We start from the raw sequence: 24957 nt of genomic DNA, 5'->3' as shown, positions 1-24957 counted from the left end.
AATTCAAACTTTTCTGCTTTTTTCTGGATACATGTATAGATTGTGATTGAGGCACATTGTAAATTGTTATTTAGCTCATGCAATCACCATCTCTCATTGAACAAGACGAGCAGGTGCCTGGCTGTGATGAGCAGGTGCTTGGTGCAAATGCTTTTAAAATCTCTGCAGTCAAATGTGCATGTCATTCACGGCATATGAATGTGAATACCCACCCCCCCATTTGGTCTGTGGATGGTGGTGGGGAGTAGAGGGTTTGGGGAGGGGGAAGCCTGGTCCCTGCTGAACACCACCAGGGCAGCACTCATAGACCATTCCAGATCAACAATTTCATGGCATTCATTCCTGGAATACCAGCAAGGATATATACACATGGAAGTTTAAATTCAACTAGAATTTTACACCACAACAGCAGGAGTACTCTGACCTTCCTCAGCACATTTGAGAGCATACAGGTGATTGCACTTTAAAATAGCTGCTGGGTATTTTACCCATAATTTAGACCTTCATCATTATATGTGATGGCAAATGTGTACAGTTTGCTAAATCATTCAAACTTAATTTAAATAAAAGCAATACAAACAACATAGCTGTTATAACACACTGAATTATTTTATTTTTAAATTAAACATTATATAAGAAGCCACTGAAAGGAGAGCCAAAGCAAAAGTCTGATTTTAATGAAGTGATTCCTCTGAAAATTGCAGCTGAAAATTCCATAGCCAGTTGCTAGGTAACAGGAAACCATTCCAATTGTCCTTGGAGAAAAACGATCTTTATTTTTATCAGTAGTGACTTTCACTAGGATTGTGTTTATTAAATACTGAGGTTGACACATGGTTTATCATTTTAAGATTTTCTACAGGTATAAAATTTAAAACAAGGGTGATTTCATGACGGTGCCAAACCTTGTTTTTTGACAGCAAAAATATATTTCCATTCAAGATTAATTGTTCTGGGTAATATTTTAAAAACTAAGCAGGATTCTAGTAGCGTTCTAGTATATTTGAATCCTTGTGTTCTGTTTACACATTTGCACCTGTGAAACTGTTATAAACTATATATATGGTTAATGGTTGCCCTTTTCCTCAGCTAGATCACATTTAACACAGAATTTATTATTTTGAACTGATAATCTGAATTATTTTTCACCTTTTTATATTCAAAGAAACCATATATGCAAAAAGACATAAAGGAAATTCAGATGATGAACAACAAATAGAAACACAAAACAAGAACCAAATTTACACTTGTTTCCTCACTGATTATGAAACGCATCTCTCTCAAAAATATCATTCTTCTTTTAATAAAAGTCTAAAACTAGACCCAATTTATTTATTTTTTATTTTTTTACCTAAACCAAACAGAAGTGAAAATAAAGGTGGAAAGTGTAGATCTGTGCAAGGTTTGAAGCCTGTTTTGCATATATATGTTTTAACTAATACTTACGAAGAATGGATAATCAAGCAATACAAAACTTAGATAGATATTTCAGCCAGCTCCTTAGATGCATATTACAATTAGCAGGTTAGCATAGACCATTATCCAACTACTATTAATTCAGCTTTCTTTAACATAGATACAGGCTACTGTATAAGTCAGTTAATGTTTTACCAGTACTAAAAAGCTAATTTGGTAAACACTATAGATGGTTGTCTTTCAACTTCGTAAAATATCCAGTGGTGCTATTCAAGAGTCCACCACCTGTATTTTGATGTATTCCATGTAAAGACTTTGTCAGGATTCTGCCTTTTTGTTCTGGTGAATCCTTTTTTGGCCGCCAGAGGCATTTCTCATCTTTGTATTGTGGTTTGTTTGTCTCATTGCTTTCTTCTGTGTTTTATTCAATTATTGTGTTCATTTATTCAATCATTGTTTTCACCTGTGTCTCGTTATCCATCTCGTTGTCCCTCTCCTCTCTGTTGATTGTGCATTATGTATTCCTGTGTCTTGTTAGCCCCCTGTGTATTTAAGTTCTTTGTTTGCCTGAGTTGGGTACTGGATCCTACTGTTTTCTGTCCTTGCTGTTTGTTCCCTGTGTCACAAGTATTTTCTAGTTACTCTGCTTTGCAAGGAGTTTTGAGTTCCCTTGCCTGTTTTTTGTGTTTTGAGGTTTTTGAGTGTGTTGAGTTTCTTTGCTTGTTTTTCTGTTTTAGGAATTTGAGTTTTCTTTTGGAATTGCCCCTTGTGGCCTTTTGTTTGTTCACTGTTTGTTTTGAAAGTAAAGTCTTTATTTGAATCTAACCTTTTGAGCTTTGCGTGTTTTCACTCTGAGCCTGGGTCCTAACCCCCCGAACCCTGAGAGACTTCTAGACAGTAAACTCAGTAGCCGTACCTACTATAAGATTTTCTATTGTTGACTCAAACCCCCTACACCCTTGATTACAAATACAAATGTGCTAACACCAGCTAGTTCCTCTACAGATTAACTATGAAATATTGCTAATCATGAATTTGCTTCATACAAATGTTTCATTGTAGCAATATGGCTTATAATAAAGATAAGGGGAAAATACAAATATACAAATATGTGCAAGTGCTCTGACATGTATAGAGAATTCAGTTCTAAACTGTCACATGTGAATCTGGAAATGAATGTGACATTACACGCGAACACTAAATCTCCTGTTTTGGAGTATTAGTATTTTATTGATGCCATCTGTACTGTCACAGATTTGTTTTTTATTCACGCATAATTGATGACAGTGACTGGATTTGTATTCAGATGGGTAAATCAGGCAACAGATCATGAGATCTAAATAAATGTTTGTATTTGATTCACTCATGATAGCCATGCTTTTGAAGAAGCTAATTTTACTTTAAAATTTAGTAAAAGACTGTTCTACAGTATGGGTTCTTAATTGGACCTTAATTGGATTGAGATATGCTTTAGCATTGCAAGTCCTTGGTTTAAGGTTTAAGGTTAAATTAGCTATACTTTCTAAATTATTTGAGATATTGAGACAATACATTTTGTCTTGTTTAGGAAGATGTGTCCTGCCATTCATAAATATGGTTCGAGCAATCTGGTTCAGTCTGAATGTATAGACACAAAATGGGTCAATTTAAATTGGCTCAAAATTATACCATCTTTTAGATTTTAAAATGGACTTTATAGGGAATGGTCTGAAGTTTATGACACAAAAACTGCATCTGAGACCTATGATTCGTAAAGGAAAAGATAAATTTCTTTTTAAAGGGATTCCTTATTTTTTGATATTTCAGTAGTGAATGCTCCTGATTGGCTCAGACAGTCTTTGTGCACAATTAAGTACATTTTAGATGCTTACAGAATTGTCTGAGAAACTGCCAGCTTTATAGTGGTAGATATTTAGGCATTTGATATTTAGGATTGTGGTCTATAGCAAAGAAATGTACTTCAAGTAACCTTACAAAGACCATATGCCTCCAGAGGATGTACATGTATATATTACCTGATTATTCTTCAAAAATTGTTCCATCTTACTTTTGGGTCGTGCAACCTGTGCTTGAAGAAACTGTAGCATAGCGTCATTTCTGCATGGTTCCTTGGGAGTGAAGAGTTTATGCAGCTTGAAAACTGAGAAAGAAAGAAGTACCAAAATATAAACACTGATGTTTTTATATTTATAATTGTGAGTATAAAACAACATAAAATCTGTTCATATAGTATGTACAGCCTCTGAAAAAATATTTTTGCTTAACAAGCTGCTTTGGTTTTACTTGAAGTATATTTTCTTGCTATGGACCCCAAATTCACAAATTCTCTGGCACCTACCATTGTGAAGTGTACAGGTTCTCAGAAACTTATGCAAGTATCTCAAATATCCTTCATTACACAAAAAACTGAAACAGTACTTTAAAACCCCCAGAAAGTTAACTCCCCAGCTAACACAAAATGTTCTCACTATGTTGCTGCAACCCACTGGCAGCGTTATAACATTGACAAAACATTCCAGCAATTAATTTTCTTTGTTGGTGCATCTTTTTTGCACTTTGAGCACCTGCCCCTCAAAGGGTCTCAACATGGCCCTGCTTTTGAGATCCTTGGGGCATGTAGAGTGAGCACTACAACGTTTTGGAAAATATTTTGGCTTCACCATGTTGAAATTACAGGGTTTTTATACATAGTCCCCCCCATTTCTGGGCACCATAACTTTTGGGACACATGGCTTCACATGTGTTTCTAAGAGCTTTCAGTATCTAGTCTTGATTCTAGCCTTTTGATTGCCTTTGGAGACTGTAATTGACATTTCTCAACATAAGGACCAGAGCTGTGCTAAAAACAATCAGAGACGTAGGCCAAAGCATAGTCTTACCAAAATCAACTGTTTGTAACATTATTAAGAAGAAAGAGAGCACTGGTGAGTTCATGAATTTCAAAGGGCCTGGTAGGCCAAGGAAGACATCTACAGCTGATGACCAAAGAATTTTCACCGTAATAAATAGAACCCCAAACTCCTGTACGGAAGATCAGAAACACTCTTCAGGAGGCAGACGTCGATGTTTCAGTGCCTACTGTCCACAGAAGACTTCAAAAACAGAATTACAGAGGTTACACTGCAAGATTCAAACCACTGCACACAGGATGGCCAGTATACAGTTTTCTAAGACTTACCTAAAAGAGACTACCGAATTCTGGAAAAAGGTCTTGTGGACAGATGAGACCACTTGTATCAGAGTTCACTTGTATCAGAGTGATGGCAAGAGCGAACTATGGATGCCAAAAAGAACTGTCCAAAATCCCAAGCACCCCCCCCCCATCTGTGAAACCACCTGTCCACTTGACCCCATCCCATCTACAGTCCTCCAATCCATTTCCAGCGAGATCCTTCCCTACCTGTCCTCCATTGTTAATTCCTCCCTTGCCTCAGGTCATGTTCCCTCTGATTTCAAGATGGCTCATGTTACCCCACTCCTCAAGGAACCCACCTCAGACCCCTCTTATGTAATGAATCATTGACCTGTATCGCTTCTACCTTTTCTATCCAAAACCCTTGAGCGAGCAGTGCTTAAACAACTAACCTCTTTTCTCCACCAGAACGACCTGCTAGACCCTCACCAGTCTGGCTTTCGATCCGGGTACTCAACAGAGACTTCCCTCCTGGCTGTGATGGAGGCACTCACCACTGCAAGAGCCTCATGCCTCTCCTCTGTCCTGACCCTCCTTGACCTGTCTGCAGCATTCAACACGGTCAAACACAAAATACTCCTCTCCACCTTGGCTTGCAGATAGGTCCTACCAGGTCACCTGGATGGGGTCTACCTCTGCTTCTCATCCCCTTGTTACGGGAGTACCGCAGGGATCTGCACTGGGTCCTCTGCTGTTCTCCATATACACCAAATCTCTTGGTTCAGTTGTTAATTCACACAGCTTCTCCTATCATTGTTATGCAGATGACACGCAACTCTTCTTTTCTTTCCTCCCCCCCCCCCCTCTGCCTCACAGGTTGATTATAAGATATCTTCCTGCCTGGCTGACATCTCTACCTGGATGGCCAGCCACCACCTGAAGTTCAACCTCAACAAGACTGAGCTGCTGTTCTTCCCATACAAGACCCCCCCACTACGTGAGCTCTCAATCACGGTTGATGACACCACAGTGACTGCCTCTCACTCTGCAAAGAGCCTGGGGGTGGTCCTGGATGACCAGCTGGACTTCAAGGAGCACATCAAGGCAACATCACGGTCCTGCAGATTCCTTCTGTACAACATCAGAAGGATTCGACCATACCTGACTATGCACTCTACCCAGCTGCTTGTCCAGGCTACAGTGACCTCCCGCCTTGATTACTGCAACTCTCTCCCTGCAAGCCTGCCAGCTTGTGCCATACAGCCACTACAGATGATTCAAAATGCCACTGCCCGACTCATCTACAACCTTCCCAAATTCTCCCACGTCACTCCCCTGCTGCGATCACTCTGCTGGCTACCGGTCGCTGCCAGGATCTGGTTCAAAGTCCTGACCCTCGCCTACACTGCAGCCAACAGGATGGCCCCTATCTATTTGCAGGACATGATTAGATTCTATACGCCTGCTCGACCACTCTGCTCTGCAGCTGCAGGGCACCTTGTACCCCCACCCACCCGAGTAAAGGGATCGCGGAGCTTCTCCACCCTAGCTCCCCAGTGGTGGAACAAACTCCCTGTCCCTCTTCGAACCTCTCCCTTATTACCCATCTTCCGCCATGGTCTGAAGACTCATCTCTTTAAACTATACCTGGACTAACTACCACCATTCTGTATATCATTTCACTTTAAATCCCCCCCTTTTCATGACACTCGTTACATGTACCCCCATTCCAGTACTTTTGGTAATTTGTATTTGTCCTAATATTGTAGCTTGTTCTTCTGTCTAGTTGGCTTGACAGAGGTTAGGTCAGAATAATGCTCACTGTGTGAACTAAACTGCGTTCTTAGCTAGAAATAGCTGTACAAAATAAGTATTGTATCTTATTGAACCTGTGTGTTGTAGTTGTCCATGACCATGAAATGCACTTTTGTACATCGCTTTGGATAAAAGTGTCTGCCAAATAAATGTAATGTAATGAAACATGGTGGTTGGGGTATTATGTTTGGGCATATATGGCAGAAACAGATATTGGCTCACTTGTCTTCATTGATGATGTACCTGCTGATTTTCTGGAGAGTACAAAAGCATCTTATCTGCTCAGGTTCAGCCAAATGCCTCCAACCCCATTGGATGGCCCCTCATCCTACAGCAAGCCAATGCTCCCAAACGTACTGCTAAAGCAACAAAGGTGAAGCTAAAAACTGAAATATTGTTGACAGCTCAAGTCAATCACCTGATCTGAATCCAATTGAACATGTGTGTTTTTAATGCTGAAGAGAAAACGTAAGCCAACCAGCCCCCGAAACAGGTTGGAGCTAAAGATGCTGGCAGAGCATCACCAGAGAAGATACTCAACACCTGGTGATGGCTATGGGTCACAGCCTTCAAGCAGTCATTGTTTGGAAAGGATATGTGACCATGTACTAAACATGACCACTTTCATTTACATAACATTAATATGTCCCACACATTAAGGAGCCCTGAAATGGGGTGATATGTATAAAAAGTGCTGTAATTAATTTCTACATGGTAAAACCAGAGTGTATAAAAATACCCAAAGCAGAGAATATGTACTTTTAACCAAATGTGAATTGTTTGATTACAAACCTAAAATTGTCGAAACAAGACAAATTGGTGTTTTTGTGTATAAATGTGGATTTTATATTCATATTTAGTCCATGGATTTTATATCCATGCAGGAATAGAAATAATAAATACTAAAAATAAATTCAAATGAAGACAGACTTTCAGAGGTGCATACTGTCAGCTTTAATTAGCAGGTATTCACATCCATATCAGGAGAACTATATAGGAATTGCAGTCCTTGTCATATAGCCTCAACATTTCGGGGGACTAAAAGTAGGCTAATCTGTGTGCTGTGGCATCATTGCATATTCACGCACAAGAACGCTAAAAGAAAATAGATTAAGAGTTGATTCTAGGTGTGGAATATTTGGAGTCTTGCTGTTGTCGCTCAACATGAGGACAAAAGAAATGTTAGTGCAAGTAAAGTAGGCCATCATGATGGGGTGGAAAAATCAGAATATGTCAGAGACATAGCCAAAACACAGGGTGTGTCAAAATCAGATATTTTGCATATTGTTAAGAAACAAAAATGCACTGGTGAGCTCAGCAATAGCAAACAACCTGGTACACCATGGAAGACCACTGTAGTGGATGACTGAATAATACTTTCAATTGTGAAGAAAAATCCCTTTTCAACAGTCAAACAGATCAAAAACACTTACCAGGATGTAAGCATAGTGTGTCAAAGACAAAAATAAAGAGAAGTCAACACCAGCATGACCTCAGAGGGTTTACTGCAAGATGTAAACCACTGGTAAGCCTCAAGAATAAAATGGCCAGGTAAGTCATTCTTTAAAAGGATGCGGGGGGCTATGTATAAAAAGAACAGTAATTCCTACATGGATCACCTGATATTGATATAAGTACCCTCAAATTAAAACTGACAGTCTCCACATTAACCTCATATCCATGCTTTATTTAAAATCCACTGTGCTAGAGAACAGTTAAACAACAAAATTGTGTCAGTGTCCCAATATATTTTGCTCTTTAATAGAGCCTTATAACTTTGTGGCAACACATAGCAGAGACATGGATGATGACTGTATTTGAAAGGCACAAGTTGTACCATCAAGTGTAAAGTATCAGACATATGACGTGTTATAGTACACATGAATTCACATAAAAATGTTAAATAAATAAAGCAAAGCACCTTATAATTTACATGTCCTACTGTTTATTTCAGAAAATCCACATCAACTAGTGGCAGAATTCTGGTACACAGATAATCTCCAACAAGTTTCCCATCGCTGGAAAGTATTCCAACCCCTTCACTTTTCCCAAATTTTGTTACGTTACAGCCTTATTATAAAATGGATTAAATTAAGACGGCATTGATTCAGGGGAGTATTGTTGGTAACAATCAATTTCCAGAACATTCCATAACAGTTCCTGGAACCGCAGTTTGCCAACAAAGAATGCCTGCAAACGTGATGCCTCCTCGAAACCGAATATACGCCGATGCAATCCACATTACCGGCTACCTCATATGAACTACGACAGAGAAAGATACATTGGCATTTGGTGTCAGTTAGCCAGGTTGCTAGTTCAATTGTTTACAACGTAGCCTACTCTACGTCGTAGTAGGTGTTCCTTGAATACGACACATACGCAATGCCCTTCAATGACCTTTTCTTCACCCTATTCTGAGGACGTTGTCCCAAAGGCAAATATAGCAAAGATAACGGTCTCTGCTGAAGGCGATTAACCTCACCTATCGAACTGATATGACTCCTTTCTACTACTGCATTAGATGTCGTCATCATAGTCGTGATGAAATTTGGCACGTGACTAGGTACCGCCTGATTGTGACGTATTTTACCGGTGCCTGTAAATTGCGTGACCTTCTTATTCGCTGAAGATACGTATTTGTGGCTGCCGAGAGAGTATTAGCCGGTATTAGCTGAAGTAGCTGGCTAGTTAAGTTGGTTCAAAAAAGACAATCTCATTTGTTAAAAAGGTAAGATTCATTTTGTATTCCTTTTACCTAAGTTATTTCATTTTTATCAATCAAAACCGTTTATGTAGCCGGTTAGCTAGCATGCTAAGATGATGTGCTTTAGCTAGAATATTCGCCGGTGCTGACTGGACAGTGGCGGCATGTCGTTGTCTAACGTTAAAAGCTAGCTTATGGGTGTAGCTAAAGTAAGATAACTAATAACAATGTGACTAGACTGTTTGTAATTGGTTTGGCTGCATGGTCAAGTGTTAGTGGACGGTCTACTTCAAATTATGATGTAACAATACAGTAACGTTATATTCACGGTATTGCTCGCCATCTAGCTAACGAGCTCAAGCTGAACAGCCAGGATTGCGTGAACAATTTCCAAGACGTCTGATCAAACCGATTCAATTCTAGCCTCACTGACTGTCCTGAAAATTTCTGGTTACCATGAAATTCGACTATAATGTTAGTTAATTCAATGCCACACACGCTTGCTATCCTGTTAAAGATTCATTTAGACTTTATAATGCAATTAAATATGACATTAATATGGCGTAGAGATATCTTGGGCAGACGGGGCCGCTTTATTAACACGGAAGTCGGGACTGTGTCCTTGCCTGACCTTACTCTGGGAACCGGCATCGCCTCCACTCGTAACGATAGTGACGTTAATATGACTGCCTAGCTATCTAACTGCTTAGCTAACGTTAGGCATTTTATTATTTAAAAAAAAAAAGATTTGTTGAAGTGTACTCGAGTGAATGATCCTATTCTGCGAGTTTTACCTAGTGTAAGCAGAATAGCATAGGACTCGATCGAGCATTCTGTAATTCAGGAAACGAGCGTATTAACTACGTGCCCACTGCCTGCAGGTTGTACCTTATATAGCTAGTTCCAATGAGGAAATGCGTTCCGTTTTGGGGATAAAATTAAGTTGTGTAACTTTGCTTCAGACAGATGATTTGTAATTAACATTTCCAGGAAAAATGGGTGACGTTGCGAAAGGAAAGAAGGTGTTTGTCCAGAAGTGTGCACAGTGTCACACTGTCGAGGAAGGTGGAAAGCACAAGGTTGGTCCAAACCTTTGGGGCCTGTTCGGACGCAAGACGGGCCAGGCTGAAGGCTTTTCGTACACCGACGCCAACAAGAGCAAAGGTAACGGAACTTGCCAATCGAGACATGACGCTAGGTCGAACTCGTTATGTATAAATTTCATTCACGAAAAAAAAATCAACTGAATAGCACTTAGTTTAAGTTCTTTCTTATTGTTTATTGTAGGTATTGTCTGGGGAGATGCCACGCTTATGGAGTACTTGGAAAACCCCAAAAAATACATTCCTGGAACAAAGATGATCTTTGCCGGCATCAAGAAGAAGGGGGAACGTGCTGACCTAGTTGCATATTTGAAGTCTGCAACATCTTAGATTATGCTAAGATTATTTTAACTTATCTGTAAAGTACGCTTATGTGATGTCATTGTAAAATTATTTTAAGAAAAAAAAACTACAAAACTGTTTTGATCATTTAAGAATGTGAAGACTTTAAAAAATGACATGTCACACCTTGCATCTGTCTAAATGAAGAATGTAAACTTCATTTTACGGAATACAGTACTTAATTTGAAACCTGGTTAATTATATTTGGTTGAACAGTTAGGGTGGTTATTGCAGGTCCTGAGTTGTCTTCCATGTTGAATGAGTAAGTGTATCCCCTGGTTTCACAGGTGTATTAAAAATGAAATTGGTCACTGTACTGGCGGTTAAATATTCCAGAAGGCATTTGTTGAAGATTGGTTAAAAACACTGGTTGTTGTGTATTAAGGAATCTTCTCATTAAAACTGATTGAAACTGTAATTTGTTTATTTAATTTTTGTATGTGTTTACATGACTGACTACACAATCTTGCAATAACCATGTAGTTTCACTGGAATTACATCTGGTTGGTACCTGTGGGAATTAATCTGACTTTAGGACCCTTGCATAAGACAATGAAGTTGAATGCCTTAAAATGGACAGTGTCCCAAGTATCTGCCATGGGAAAATATGGCGTAACATATTTAATTGCACTGATTAAGATGTATAATTTTCTACTTGTTCCTTCAAGTTTGGGCTATCTAGTTTTGCGCATGCATGTGTGATTATAAAAAATTAAAATAGGAAAAATAAGGAATTTATGTCGCTAACACGTTCAGTATATGAATTAGGGCGGCTTGGTAGTGGACGACAGCTGGCTTAATTCGCATTTATTCTATTTAGCCACACGTATCTCCATATATCATGTAGCCGTAACTTCCTTGTTCTTGGTGACTACTATTGCAGGGAATCGCATGACTGAGCTACATAACGAAAGTAAAACTAAAAAAAGATAAGTTTGCTTTCAGTGCATGTAGCATGCTGTGTTCGACATTCACAACGATACACGAATGTGTCTCTTCCATTAGGTTGCCGTCAGTGGGAGTGGGATAAAAATACATGCGTGAGTTGGTTGAGATTAAGTAATGTGTTGCTGATATTTCATCAGACGAGCATGTATCAACGTGCACTACAATTTTTTTTTTTTTTTTTTTGTGATTTGCCTCAACTTGTCCCGCAATAAACCAAAATCTTCCCGTTGACGACCTTGTTTGAGTGACGTGTTTCTTTTAACTAACTAGAGTCTTCACTGTTTCAAGTTGTCATATCACATATCATTTGTAATGTGGCACGCAGCACACGACTATTGTCGAATGCTTTTTCAAAACGAATATCTTATTAATTGTGGAGAATAGTTCCCCCTAGTGGGGAAATGTAACGCAACTTATTTTTGTAGCAATTGACAAATGGACCTATTTACCAAACATGTACCAGTTGCATAACTATTTGAAATCTCCAAAACAAAACTATAAAAACATTTCTGAAACAAAATGCAACAATTACATTTATTTTATTTTTTTTAATTATGTCTGGCTAACACCATAGCCTGCACTTAGGCTACAGTGGTCTGGTCTATGTAAAAATCTAAGCGTGAACATACGCTATAGCTTTTTAATTTTAAAATTCATAATTTTGAAAGGCTATGTAGGCAGGCGTTTATGGTGTATTTCACTGATTAAATAAGAACCATTGAAGACATTTTCAAGAACCATTAGCAATTTTTAAATTCCAATTAAAACTTGTTCACAGAACGGTAATAACATTAAGCATATGAATAGAGCATCACAATTCGGTTACACCCAGTCGGATACTATCATTGAACCAAAATCGTTGTTTTCCATTTCCTCTAGAATATAAAAACCATGGTTAACTTCTACGTCTATGTAAACCATGGAAGTTTAACCAGAGAAATCCTGTCAGATAATAGTAGTAGGCTAGTAGTAGTAGTAGTAGTAGTAGTAATTTATTTCGGTCCTTATTAACAATTTTCCAAAAAAGAATGCACATAGAAAATAATAAATAACAATAAGGCATTAAATTAAAAGGAAAACAAAAATATTGACCGAAAAGGTGTAGGCTGAAGCTTTAGCTTATTATACCTACCCTTTTTACATAACATAGCCAACCCTTTCACATATTCTAATAGGCAACCCTTTTAATAGCATAGGCTGCGCGACATTCGTTGATATTTCGGGGGCCAAAGCAGTTTTTATTTTAAAAGGTTAAGGGCTGGAAGCATGTTTGAACCAACAACAGTCGAACAGTTCCTTCTTTTGTCTATTCTGGAGACCACCGACAGAGGCCACTACAATCTTCTCACTCAAAGAAAGGCCCAGAGCGGATTATCCGATTTCATGATTGACACATGATCCAGGATAATTTGCGTTTATATACGAATATACGAACCATGACAACAGATTTATTTATGTAGGCCTAAATATTTGCACGGTGATTAATCTTAATGGTTCTTCTAGTAAACGAATAATGCATAAAAACGTGGTGGTGATGATGCTGTAAACTACTGGAATGTTTCTTGAGGTTATCAACATGGTTCTCCAGGTTTTTAAAGTATATTTAAAACCATGTTACTTTAAAATATACAACACCCCAGAGCTGGTCATGACGACAAATACGAAAAGGTGATGTGGCAAAGAAAAATGCAAATCGCTTGCACAGCTGTTGGTGCACAAGACTGGCATCGTTGGCTACTCAATGTTACCCTGCTGGAAGACGACTATAATTACATCCTACAGCAAAAGATGGAACGATTAATTTACTTTCTTTACATTAGCCTACAATTATATCGCACCTGGCCTTACAAACAGTGTGCTGGCATAGCTTACATATGTATCCACTTATTCGCAATTCACAATATATAACGCTCGACCTAATAGTTTCTTCTATCATGTGAAAGTAATTTAGTTAAACGAACTGACCGAGCTATGGTATCTCGTTGCATTATGTAGCCTACGAATTATTCCATCGTCTGGGACTGTCTGTAAAAGCCACTGTAGCCTACAATAAAACCGATTTAGCCCTCCCTTACATAACGCGGATCGCAGCTGCAAATCCAGAATTTCTATAAATGCAGAACTGTTCAGTACGAGGCGAATGAATGTTGAAATGACGAAGGCGAGCGTGTGAAAAGCTAACCTACAGTGACAGCCGACGTCACTAGCGCTCTAGGGAGGACTCACTCTCGCTTCCTCACTGGTCCAGCTCAGCTGCGCAGTAACAGTGGCTATACGAAGAGGCGCAACTTCGAGGTGAGCACGGGACTGTCAATTGCTCATACACTAAAGATTGGATTTGAGAATCTACAAAGTATGTGGAAGAAGATGGAAAATACAATGGCTATGTTGCTTTTCTGTAGAATTACAATATTATTCGCTATATATCTATAATAATTACATGGTTTCGAGATTATGAAGTTATATCTGAATGGATGGTTTTAATGTTTTTTCCTATGAGTCGATTCCAATATTCTGCTATTCTCCTGTTTTCTATTTTAAATGTTCATTTACCGCGCGAGCACAGTAGTTTGGTTCGTTGGGGACCGTCAAAATCGCAGACATGGCAGTTCCAAGTATGGACTTTTCTGATGTAGAAAGTTTTCTTGACAAACATCCTGAACTATTTGAAGACTATCTCAACAGGAAAGGAAAACACAGCATGGTGGAGAAATGGCTCAAGAATCACCAGGCAAACAAAACTCAAGTAAACGCCGCCGCGGATTCGGACAAGTCCCATGGCAGCAAAGATAGCTGGGCGAGTAAGGGCGACGGGTTGCAGAGACGATGCTCGCAGAAGGAACTGAGGAAAACTTTTGCCAGGTCCAAGGCCATTAACGCGAACAGGACATATGATGAACACGTAAATTCCAGGGCACAAGAGCCTTTGACAAGTATGAGGAGAAGAGCTTTGTTGCGAAAAGCCAGCTCACTTCCTCCAACTACTGCTCACATTTTAAGCGCTCTCCTGGAATCCAGAGTTAACATACCTCAGTACCCATCGACGGCCGTAGATTTCAAATATTACCTTAAAGAACACAATGAAAGGGAATTTTTCCTGGAGCTAGTAAAAGACATATCTAACGATTTGGATTTAACTAGCCTCAGCTACAAAATTCTCGTGTTTGTTTGTATTATGGTGGACGCAGACCGCTGTTCTTTGTTTTTAGTGGAGGGCACCACGAACAAGAAGACTTTGGTGTCAAAATTCTTTGATGTTCACGCGGGCACTACAGTATTGCCTTCTTTCAATAACTCGGATGAGGTACAGGTGCCATGGGGAAAAGGAATTATTGGATACGTTGCTGAACACGGAGAGACTGTTAATATCCCAGATGCTTATCAGGTGTGTTTGGTTATATAACGTTTTGCGCAATAATACAGTGCTGGGACGTACAATTTCCTTTACTACTGCTACCACCTATACATTTTTTGAAAACATCTGCTCATTGTGGTACTACATATACTAATACTAATCCTCCTGACGGCTATGATTATTGTGTTGATGATAATAATAATTTCGAATTTTATTATTATTATTATTATTATTATTATTATTATTATTATTATTATCGTTGTTGTTGTTGTTGTTGTTCTCATGTTGATGCGTCTGTTATTATTTTACAGTTAGAAGCATTTGTAAGTAGCAGTCTATTATTAATATCGCAAATGAAACCAACCTAAATGTGTTTAAAATGTAGGTAGCCCACAAGTGAGAAAAGTATGTCAGAGTATAGCTACAGCATGTCAAATAGGTTGCTCCCTAAATGAAATTGCACTCTGCAAGTCACTGGTTTCAGTTTACGTTGGGAAATTTTCGTATATACACATAATCATCATTCAGTGTTCTGAGTACAAAAGGGGTGAACGTTTATTATCGTTCAATAGGCTCCCTAATTAGTAAACAACTCAAGCTTTGGAATTCAGTACGGTTGTTAAAGACGAACAGTATTAAAGATACAACAAGGCTCTCATTTTATAGTAAGCTATTCGATGTAATATCATATTAATTCGTGAAAGTTCCTTAGCGTGAAGATGAACACTTAAGGTGTACCGTGTATTGCCAACTAGGTATATGAAGTGTGGTATGTGCGTAAACGCGACTCTCCGCTGCGTTTTTTAATAGCTCACTTCTACTTAGAATAACATTTCTGATTGTTCGATTACCACCCCTGTACATTACACTAGACGTATGCTTATTTGTGTTTTGCACGGCGAGGCGAATATCCATACACGTTCGAATATAAGGTGACTTGTGTAGGCTATTTATTAAGACTTCTTTAGTATAATGCGTCATGTTTCATGGATCATACAGACACGCAACAGATGTTTCTTACAAAATATTGAAAGATTAAATAATGGAACACTTATGAAATGGAACGTTCTGCCTAGATTCAGCCGCAGGTATTTGTGTGGAAGGAATATACACCCATTACTACAGTTCTGATTCTCCCGTTGTTTATATATATATATATATATATATATATGTATATATATATAATTCCTTCCATCTAACACATATTTATCTAACATGAACTATTTCTATTTTGCATGAAATACTCATTTTACTTCATTTTATTTTTCACTTGTGTTTAATAACTATCAGTCATATAGAATAATTTTTTTACTCCTGGCACAACTGTCATTATCAATTTGCTTTAATATGCGCTCCATATGTTCCCTGAAATTTTCCCAGAGACTTGCAGATCCAAAAAACTACCATGTAGCTACTGCAGAGACAACATTTATAGCATTTGAAAATAATTTAGAATTTAAATTTTAAAAAATGAGGGAGCAAACATGGACAATGCATGTGATTAATTATATAAAATAAGATTAAGCAGCATTAACAACAGAAATGGCACACATGAATGCTGAATCTGAGGAATCTCTATAGGGGCCGTCTCATAAAATCTTTTGGGCATGCCCTTAACCTGAAGGGCTGCAAATGTCACCTTTCTGCATTTTGGTTCATTTTGCTTTCACTATCCCTAATGGAATTTATTGAGATGTAATTCACTGCCATTATATAAGAGGCAGACCGTTCCCCAAACTGCCTGGCTCTATGGTGATACAATGGCATTGTGGAATTGTTATTGACCGAGTGAGAAAACCATATTAATCAATTTACTTATGCAAGTGAATGCCTAAATGTTAAACTCAAATAGATATCCACTTTTATACAGGACAAATATATAGCTATCCACATTTTTAATGTTTAGTTAACAGATGTCTGATAATGTGCATGACGAATCTTCATATGAAAAATGACTTGTTTTACATAGCATGGTTCACCCAGGAATCTCAACATATCAGGGATGTAACTCACCTCTGCCACTAATGAACAGTGTCTCCACAACCCAAGTTGGACGATGCACAGGAATCATTTGGTGCCATAACACCCCATCTGCTGCTCTGTTGCTCTGTGTACTATGCAACACAACCTGATAATTAGAAGTCCGGGTTAATATGTTCATCAGAAACCAGGTTTACATCCCCAACTATTTTATTTACACTATAGACATAGCAATGCAGGGTTGTGGACTGGGAAACAATCCAACATTTGACATGCGGTGCCCCTCCCCAACCACTACAACCCCCTCAACCACACCCCCACCCCCAGTCCAGACACACTCACCTGAAATGAGACTTATGCTACAGCAGCACTCCCCAACCCTGTTCCCTGAGATCTTCTGTCCTGTAGGTTTTCACTCCAATCCTAAGCGCACCTAATTCAACAGCTAGAGATCTTGTTGAGCTGCTAATCAGCAGTATCAGGAGTACCAAATTATGGTTGAAACAAAAACCTACAAGACAGCAGATCTCCAGAAACATTGTTTGGCAGGCCTGTGGTGCAGCCTCCTGCAGTACAGTGTCACAGTGTACTGGTTTCTACATGAGTACAGGCGCACAATGGCAGTCATACATGATTTCCGTTTTTGCTTATGCTGGCTTACTTTGGAGACTGTGAACATAAATTCAGTTATTCAATTAACACTGTCTTAGCACCATAGAGCCAGTAGCCATACCTGAAAACCCCCTGCTCCAGTCAGATGGCTGAAGCTAGGCAGGTGTGGGCCTTGTTAGTATTTGGATGGGAGATCTGGGAAAGGGGAGTTGTTGTTGGAAGTAATGTTGGTGGGCCAGTAGGGGGTGTCTTCCCTCTGGACCAAATAAAAAAATGCCAGTGATGGGGACACTGTGCTGTAGGAGATGGAAGTTTACTGTACCAAGGTCCTGACTCTCTATGTTCATATAGTTCCCGTGGCACTTTTCACAACGGCAAGGGAGGGTTCCTCAGTGTCCAAGCAAAATTACCAATGTGGCAAGATCAAGTTGGTCATCTGGTCATCCCCGAGTTAAATGGCAAAGTACTTTCCTCTCTCTCGACGTCAGGTATTTCTAGTATTTATAGGAGGGAGGGAGTGCTGCACACTAACACTGATTTAGGTGAGCTTCTCCCTTTCACTGTAAAGGCATTAAATTTATATTTATTTGGCAGACCCTTTTATCCAAAGTGACATACAATAAGTGCATACCGAAGGTCATTGGAACAACCACATGCTAACTAAATCACTTTAAGATCATAAATATTCAGTAGAAATGCAGTCAATAATTATTACTAATTTTGCTGGTTGTACAGAATTTTCAGTTATTTTGCCTGCCCTGTTTATTCCATATTTTTTGTTGAGAAATCCAATGTTCACACCATGGTTATTTGTAATGTAAATGACAGGATTTTTCACAGGATTACTAGAGTGTGTCAGGAATAAGTCTCATTTAAAAAAACGACCTCCTACAGCACTATGTTTTAACAACTGTACAGGGACATTTGATTTTACTTAATTAGAATGAGGAGGACCTTCAACACCACAGAGCAGCATCGTCGCCCTCTTAAAAGATCTCTCATCCAAGCTCAGTGTTGCCTAGCTTTGAAAGAGGAAGCTGCAGAAGGCTATTGCTGTTAGCATAATAGGTAAGAGGCACTTCAGTGAATTAATAGCAGTTTATCTGGCATGTTGAATTATTTGTCCCATAATAATCACTTATGGATTGAGCAACATTGTTGGATGAAGTGCTGCATCGCACAAAACCTGATTTGCTAAAAAACTAATTGTCTCAGTAACACTTATTATGAGCCCTTTGACTTTCACAGTAATCTCAACCTGGGAAGGCTCCATAAAGGCAAAGCTTGTTCTTGCTCAAACAAATTACCTTGGGTTGATTTCCCAAGCTTGATACAAACATCTATTTTCTACAGCATGTTACAATAACATATTTCCAGAGAAGTACAATGGTCAGCTATCACTTACCATTTGTTTAAAATGCAAAAAGAAAATTAAAGGTCCCATAATTCATGACAGGTATTCTTAGGAAACCGAAAGAGGTTTGGGTGAGGGTATTAGGCCTGTGTGCGTGTCCTGTGGATTGTGGGCTGGTGTTGGTCAGCTATGGATGCATCTGCTAGATGTTCTGTCTCGGTTGGTTGCAGGACCGGCGCTTCAGCGATGAGATTGACAAGCTGACCGGCTACAAGACCAAGTCGCTGCTGTGCATGCCCATTCGGAACAGTGATGGGGAGGTCATTGGCGTTGCTCAGGCAATCAACAAAGACCCAGGCGGTGCGCTGTTCACCGAGGATGATGAAAAGGTAAGACCTTAAAGAGAATTTGGCAGGTAAAGACCCCCAAAACGGTGTTATTTAACACGTAACTGTAGTAATTACGCTCAGTTGTGGTGGTGTGGCGTGGTTTGGTGTGACATATCCCAAGGTGAACAATGGCAAGTTCACCACAGGTCGCTAGCAATAATGGCTTAGGAATATTCAGAAATCCATTAATATTGTAAAGGTTTCTTCTTTTTTTAAGTCAACAATGTCAGTCCTTATATGTGTGTAAATGTGTCTAGCTACATGTAATCAAGATGAGCTGTGATTTTAAAATATCAAGCCATTTATTTCAACTAAATGACACAAGTCATTGCTGATACCATATAATCAATATCTATAAAAATTACCCATCTATTACAAGTGGACAGACAGATTAATACCATTTTATTCCACTGAGATAGATACATAAAACAGCTCATTCAATTTTGTATGTGTGTATTTGAATGAATATGCATCTCGTGACATCTTTCTCAGCTGAGTATCCTGTATGTTCCATCTTGCCAGTTGATTGACATAACGAATGAAAACTACACACTACGCATTTGCTTACAACCACATAGCTAGTAGCAGCTCCAACATTAATTAGCAGGACGAACGAGAAGATGTTCCTTTAAATTATGATGGCCAAGGTCCACGCCCATATAAGTTTGAAACAAGACAGCTACTACAACTAGAAGACAATCGAGGAAGAAGAAGAGGTAGAATTGATGGCCACTGGAGGGAAAACCTGCAAAACCTGTTACCTTATTCTTCTGGTCCAAGGGGTCAGCTTTCGGTTCTCAACCTCAGCACCGGATGTAATGTCGCCCGCTGATGATTTTCGCTCAAAAAGCCAGTTTCCCCATTGGGCTCCATTCATTTTTCACAGCAAAAAGAAAATACTAGCACTAAAATATTGATGTTAAATAAATGTTTTAAGTTGAGTGATATAAATTGAATAATTCTTCAGTTTTAAATCAGTTGCCTAAGCTTCACATTGAGGACGGATTCATTTTATGTCCAATAATATATTAAAAAGATTATGATTAAGCTGAAGATCGCAGAATATATTGGTGAGCCTTGATAATGAAGAATTTAGGCAGAAAAAAAAACTGCATTAGATCAATTGCCTTTTTTATGCTGTTTGCTGTCATAATTCCGGTCCTGCCAGATGTTGCCTTTGAGGTACAAACAAACTAATTAATTGTTTAATTAATTTGTCCTGCAGGATTATAAAACCTATAGGCTAAGGCTGAAATGCATTGGCTTCCTTCATGTTTCCCTATGGCATGCTGAAATATTAATAAGAAGCCTTTTAAAATTTAAGAAGAGTGCCTTGGAATAGTTTTTCCTTGATATCAATTAAAATAACAGCCTGTCAAGTGTTCATTTTCCTGTTCTTTCAAAGGCAATATTATTTAATATCCTGATTGGTTAAGAATACTGCTGCATGTCAGCTAACGTTAATCACAGTTATTCCATTAACACTGTTCAGTGTTGGTACATTTGTGATATGCAGACTAAGCCATTTTATCAAAATGCCAGTTTGTGCTGCTTACAACTGTACCCATTCAGGCTCATACTCAGGGATTGGCTACACCTTTTTAGGTAGCTAAATCCAGGACAGCGTGTGAAGCTGGTACTGTTATAAAGTTCTCTTAATAGCTCAGCTAAATTGATTTGCAAAATTGTAGTCCTATACTAACATTTCCCATAGTAGCTAGGCCTGACATATTAACATTATGTTTCCTTGTACCGTGAACATTGAATTAGCGCCTTTTATTATTTTGGCCAATTTAATTATAGCCTACACTAACAACATACAGTAAAATATGATTTGCTATCTCTCTCTAATTATTTGTCGGTGTACCTCGCCATGAGCTTGCGATTGTCAGGTTTTTGTGTGATTACTGACTCATAATGGTAAGACTGTCCAACCAAGATTCTATGTGAATAGTTACATAGTTATGCATGCTTCGCGTTGTTTCCAATGAAAGTTGATACGTACAAATGACATCAGTTCCCATACCGGAACAGAAGTGGAAGGCAACAGGTTTTGCTTGAGGAAATGGATTTTGCATGGGCAACAGATTTTGCACCGGTTTGGCAAGTAATTGAGCTCAAACAAATACATTTACTAGCTAAAACACACACAGACAATTGTCACAGTAATATAGTCAGAAATATAGTCTTCCCATGCTCCATACAAGCAACGGTCTCTTCAAACCACAAAACAGACAGAATTACAGAATACTTTAAATAAAAGTATTATTACCATAAAACATTTCAATAGGCTAACAAAAAAACACTTCTTACAATCCTTAGTAGACCTATACAACAGTTTTGCCAAGTCCAGTGAGAGAAATATAAATATGAGCTACCAATGCTGTCAAAAGAAGCCCAAAACAAGCAACCTTGGATGGATGGGGGGGACTGAATCTGTTATAAAAAATGTATAACGATAACTATGTTGCAGCCTAAAAATTGAACGTTTAGGGGAGTGTGGCTTACTCAGCTAACATGGCTCTGGTAGTCTGCAACATACATTCAGTTCAGTTTTTTATGCAGTTTTTTTTTATTTTTATATTATTATGGCGAAGTGCCTTTAAAAAACAACCCTGCAGCTTAAATGAGCAATCATTGGGACAATTCTGGGTGGCTCATCCTATTCAGGCACCATTTTGTTGATGAGCCCCACAGTCTGGTATTGAATCTCCACGGGAACTATCTTTGACTGTTGTACCTTCCAGCACTATTTATTAATTTCTTTGTGCCCATGGGCGTTTTTATTTTTACACTTTGTCAGTATATGAGCTCAAAAAACGTATTCGTTGAAGACGGAGATTTGCAATGTACAATTAGCAAATCAATTTAAAAATTATTTATGGCTCTACACACATGCAGTGTATTTTCAGCAGTTTTTGACTGTAATATTAGGTTGTACTGAGCATGTGGAATTTATACATCAGTGCCTGTCGGTTTGTACATCAGTGACTGCATGGAAATGAATGTAGGTTTACCGCTTGTCTGGTTTTCACTTGGGCAGAATAGAATTTGTCCAGTTTTTCACCAGAAACATGAAACAAAATCATATTTTTTTGGGCATATATGTCAACATCAAGCAATCACTTTAATCTTTTATTGATGAATCCAGTGTCATTGGCACTCCAACATAGGGGGCTCTATCTTACACTCGGTGCAAAGCGGCACCAAGCGCAACGCAAGTGTCTTTGCTAGTTTCAGACCGACGCAGTTCTCATTTTCCCGTCCAGCGCCTACGTTGTTTAAATAGAAAATGTGCTTGCGCCCACCTGAGCACCCATGGTTGGTCTTAAAATGAGGTGTGGTCAGGCGCATTGTTGGCACATTGCTATGTTGAGGCAGATTGACCAACAAAAACCTGGTCTTAAGTCAATGGCGCAGTATTTTACTGTTATTTTAAGGGCGCATTATTAAGATAGTAATATGCGCCTACATAGGCAGGTGCACAATGCGCGATCTTTAAAAAAATACATCCGTTTCCTCTGCAGAGAAGTGTTCTTTCCTACTACTTGGCAAATCCGCCATTATAATAGCAATCCGCCAAGGTGCAAGCGCACCTGGCTTTGAAAGAGAATGGGAGATGACACTTTGATTGGTTTATTTCATTTTATGCCCAAAACACACCTATGATTAATTAAGAGACTAAGTACAACCCCTTTGAACCATGCACCTTACTTTAAGCTCAGATTATCCACCATTAAACTAGCAAAAGTGCATTTAGACACGCCCTAAATGCACTTGCGCCATGCGCTTTAGACCATGCGCTTAGCTCGTTAAAATATAGCCCAAAGTATGCCCAATTTATCCTCTTATATTGGCTCTCATAAAATAATCTGTAATCAGAGGCAGTAATATTAAGCTTGTGACAATATCAGTGGTCTCAATATCAAGGTCTGCACTAGCTATCTAACAGCATCATTTAAGTGAAAGTCTTTTTTAAAAAACGGTTTCGGTATTGTTGAGGTTTTGTGTGAAATGGCAAAAAAAGCTGAGTAAAACTCCTTGTACCACTTTGAAAAATTTGTCTAGTTTTGGCCAGGTGAAAATGTGGTAACTGATTGTTGCTGTACAAGATTTGGATTCTGGCAGAAGAACAGGTTCACTTGGAATAACCATTTACCAGCATGTGATAAGCACTTTATAGTTGAGATTCATAAAATTCAACAATTCATAGAACAGTTAGTATATGCTGGACATGCATTAAGCTTCAAATGGACAGAGAACAGTCTTTATAGTTGTTTCATTTCAACACTTCTAAATCTAATCACGTGAGGGTTCAATGAATGTCCACAGGCAAAACTAATTGGTTTTCCTGTGATTTATCCAGTGGAAGATAAACCCTCAGTTAGGGGACTTGGACTTCCATGCTTTTATTAAAACAAAGACAAATAGTATTTCATTAAACTCCACTGCAAGATAATTTGATGCAGTGGAGTTTAATGATTTTTCATAAAAATCAAGAAGGGACATTCTAGATTGGGTTAATTGTGTTTCTGCCCATGGCAGCTTCCTTTTAATTTTTCCAAATAACTAAATTTACCATATTAATATTGAACAATAGATATTCTTGGGCTCTGATCATGAAGCTTGCACCTTGAACATATTTTCCTCACATCACGTTGTGAATTCTTTAAACTCAAAACACTGCAGAACTGGTCATGTCAAAATAATGTATTGTTTGCAAATAAGATCGGCACTATGACTAAGGAAGCACCCTAAAGGGCTACACTTGAATGAAACACAATCCCAAAATGCACAAACACCTTTAATAATGAAGCTGAATAGAAACAAACGTGAGCCAACGGCATAGGCTGCTGGAAGTCCTGTTGTGTCTGCTGAAATGAATTTGGAAGAGTGGAGCTGAGTGTATTGGCCGAGACACAACAGCACTTTCAGCAAAAACCAATAAAACGTATCGAAGTCATCAAATCAAATCAATGCTTTCTCTGCTAGTGGCTAGAAGCAGCTGACCTCTGCTTTTCTCCTGTGAAGACTTAGCCAGTATTTGTTTACTAATTGTTCTATAGGTGTTATTAGCAGGGCGCTGTGACATTTGCTACTTCATCAGTAAGTTGCTGAGCTACACAGATAGATCTTAATAGCTTTGTCCCCTGGGTGGAGGAAAGAACGACTCACATCTAAGTAGCTGTCATCTGGGTTCTACCGCTCATCTACCATTGGCTGGGTCTCTGTTTGTATAGACCATGGCCATCTCTGGCTGTTAGCTAGGGAGGGATTCACTACTGGCTCACACATCAACTTCTTCCACATCCATGCAGACCAATCACCTCCTCATATTAAACAACTTCAGATATGATCTTTGCACTGGCAATGCCACTCATAAAAAGTAAGATTATTTCTTGATTCTGAGAGTATGTCTTAAACATAGAGAGCAAAGAGATAGAGAGAGAAAAAAGAAAGAAAGAGAGAGCACAAGCTCTCAAAGGCCAAGAGAAGCATACACACTGTCATACTCACATCCTCATGACGTTCGCATATAGGGCACAAGCAATAGATTCCATTGCGGAAAGGCCATCTAAAATAAACATTATTTAACTTTGGTCAAAAACTCTGAAGAGCACTTGAATGATAAAGACTGTTTGAAATTTGTATCATATTGTATGTCACAACCTGACAAAATGGAATAACTTCAAACACAAGCTACAGTATAACACACATTATAAAACTTTATTATTTATTATATTATTATTTTCTTTATTCTAAGGTGTCATGCTGGTCAGAAAATAAAGCATTTTTATTTTTTTTT

General features: G+C 38.6%; 2 protein-coding genes across 3 annotated transcripts in view; both read left to right on the top strand.

The window, feature by feature from the left end:
• Nucleotides 1–8939: 8939 nt before the first annotated feature.
• Nucleotides 8940–10931, top strand: LOC118223870 (cytochrome c). The gene is made up of 3 exons (XM_035410880.1): nt 8940–9092; nt 10059–10232; nt 10356–10931. The coding sequence occupies exons 2-3, from the start codon at nt 10064–10066 to the stop codon at nt 10499–10501; spliced, it is 315 nt and encodes a 104-aa protein (XP_035266771.1). The 5' UTR covers nt 8940–9092; nt 10059–10063; the 3' UTR covers nt 10502–10931.
• A 2529-nt stretch (nt 10932–13460) lies between these two features.
• pde11a (phosphodiesterase 11a) overlaps nt 13461–24957 on the top strand; it is an 89033-nt gene continuing 77536 nt past the window's right edge. Inside the window, exons 1-2 of one of the 2 annotated variants that reach the window (XM_035410878.1) lie at nt 13461–14846; nt 18993–19151. In XM_035410878.1, coding sequence (XP_035266769.1) covers nt 14064–14846; nt 18993–19151 — 942 coding nt within the window. In that variant the 5' untranslated portion in view covers nt 13461–14063. The remainder of the gene's footprint in view (nt 14847–18992; nt 19152–24957) is intronic. The other variant, XM_035410879.1, reaches the window with a different exon arrangement.

This window comes from Anguilla anguilla, chromosome 3 (genome assembly GCF_013347855.1).
Source record: "Anguilla anguilla isolate fAngAng1 chromosome 3, fAngAng1.pri, whole genome shotgun sequence".
Lineage (NCBI taxonomy): Eukaryota > Metazoa > Chordata > Actinopteri > Anguilliformes > Anguillidae > Anguilla > Anguilla anguilla.
This window is presented reverse-complemented; position numbering and strand designations above follow the sequence as displayed.

Coding starts and splice junctions, on each gene's coding strand:
- LOC118223870 (XM_035410880.1), top strand. CDS start 10,064: ATGGGTGACGTTGCGAAAGGAAAGAAGGTGTTTGTCCAGAAGTGTGCA. Junction 10,233..10,355: donor CGACGCCAACAAGAGCAAAG/GTAACGGAACTT, acceptor TGTTTATTGTAG/GTATTGTCTGGGGAGATGCC.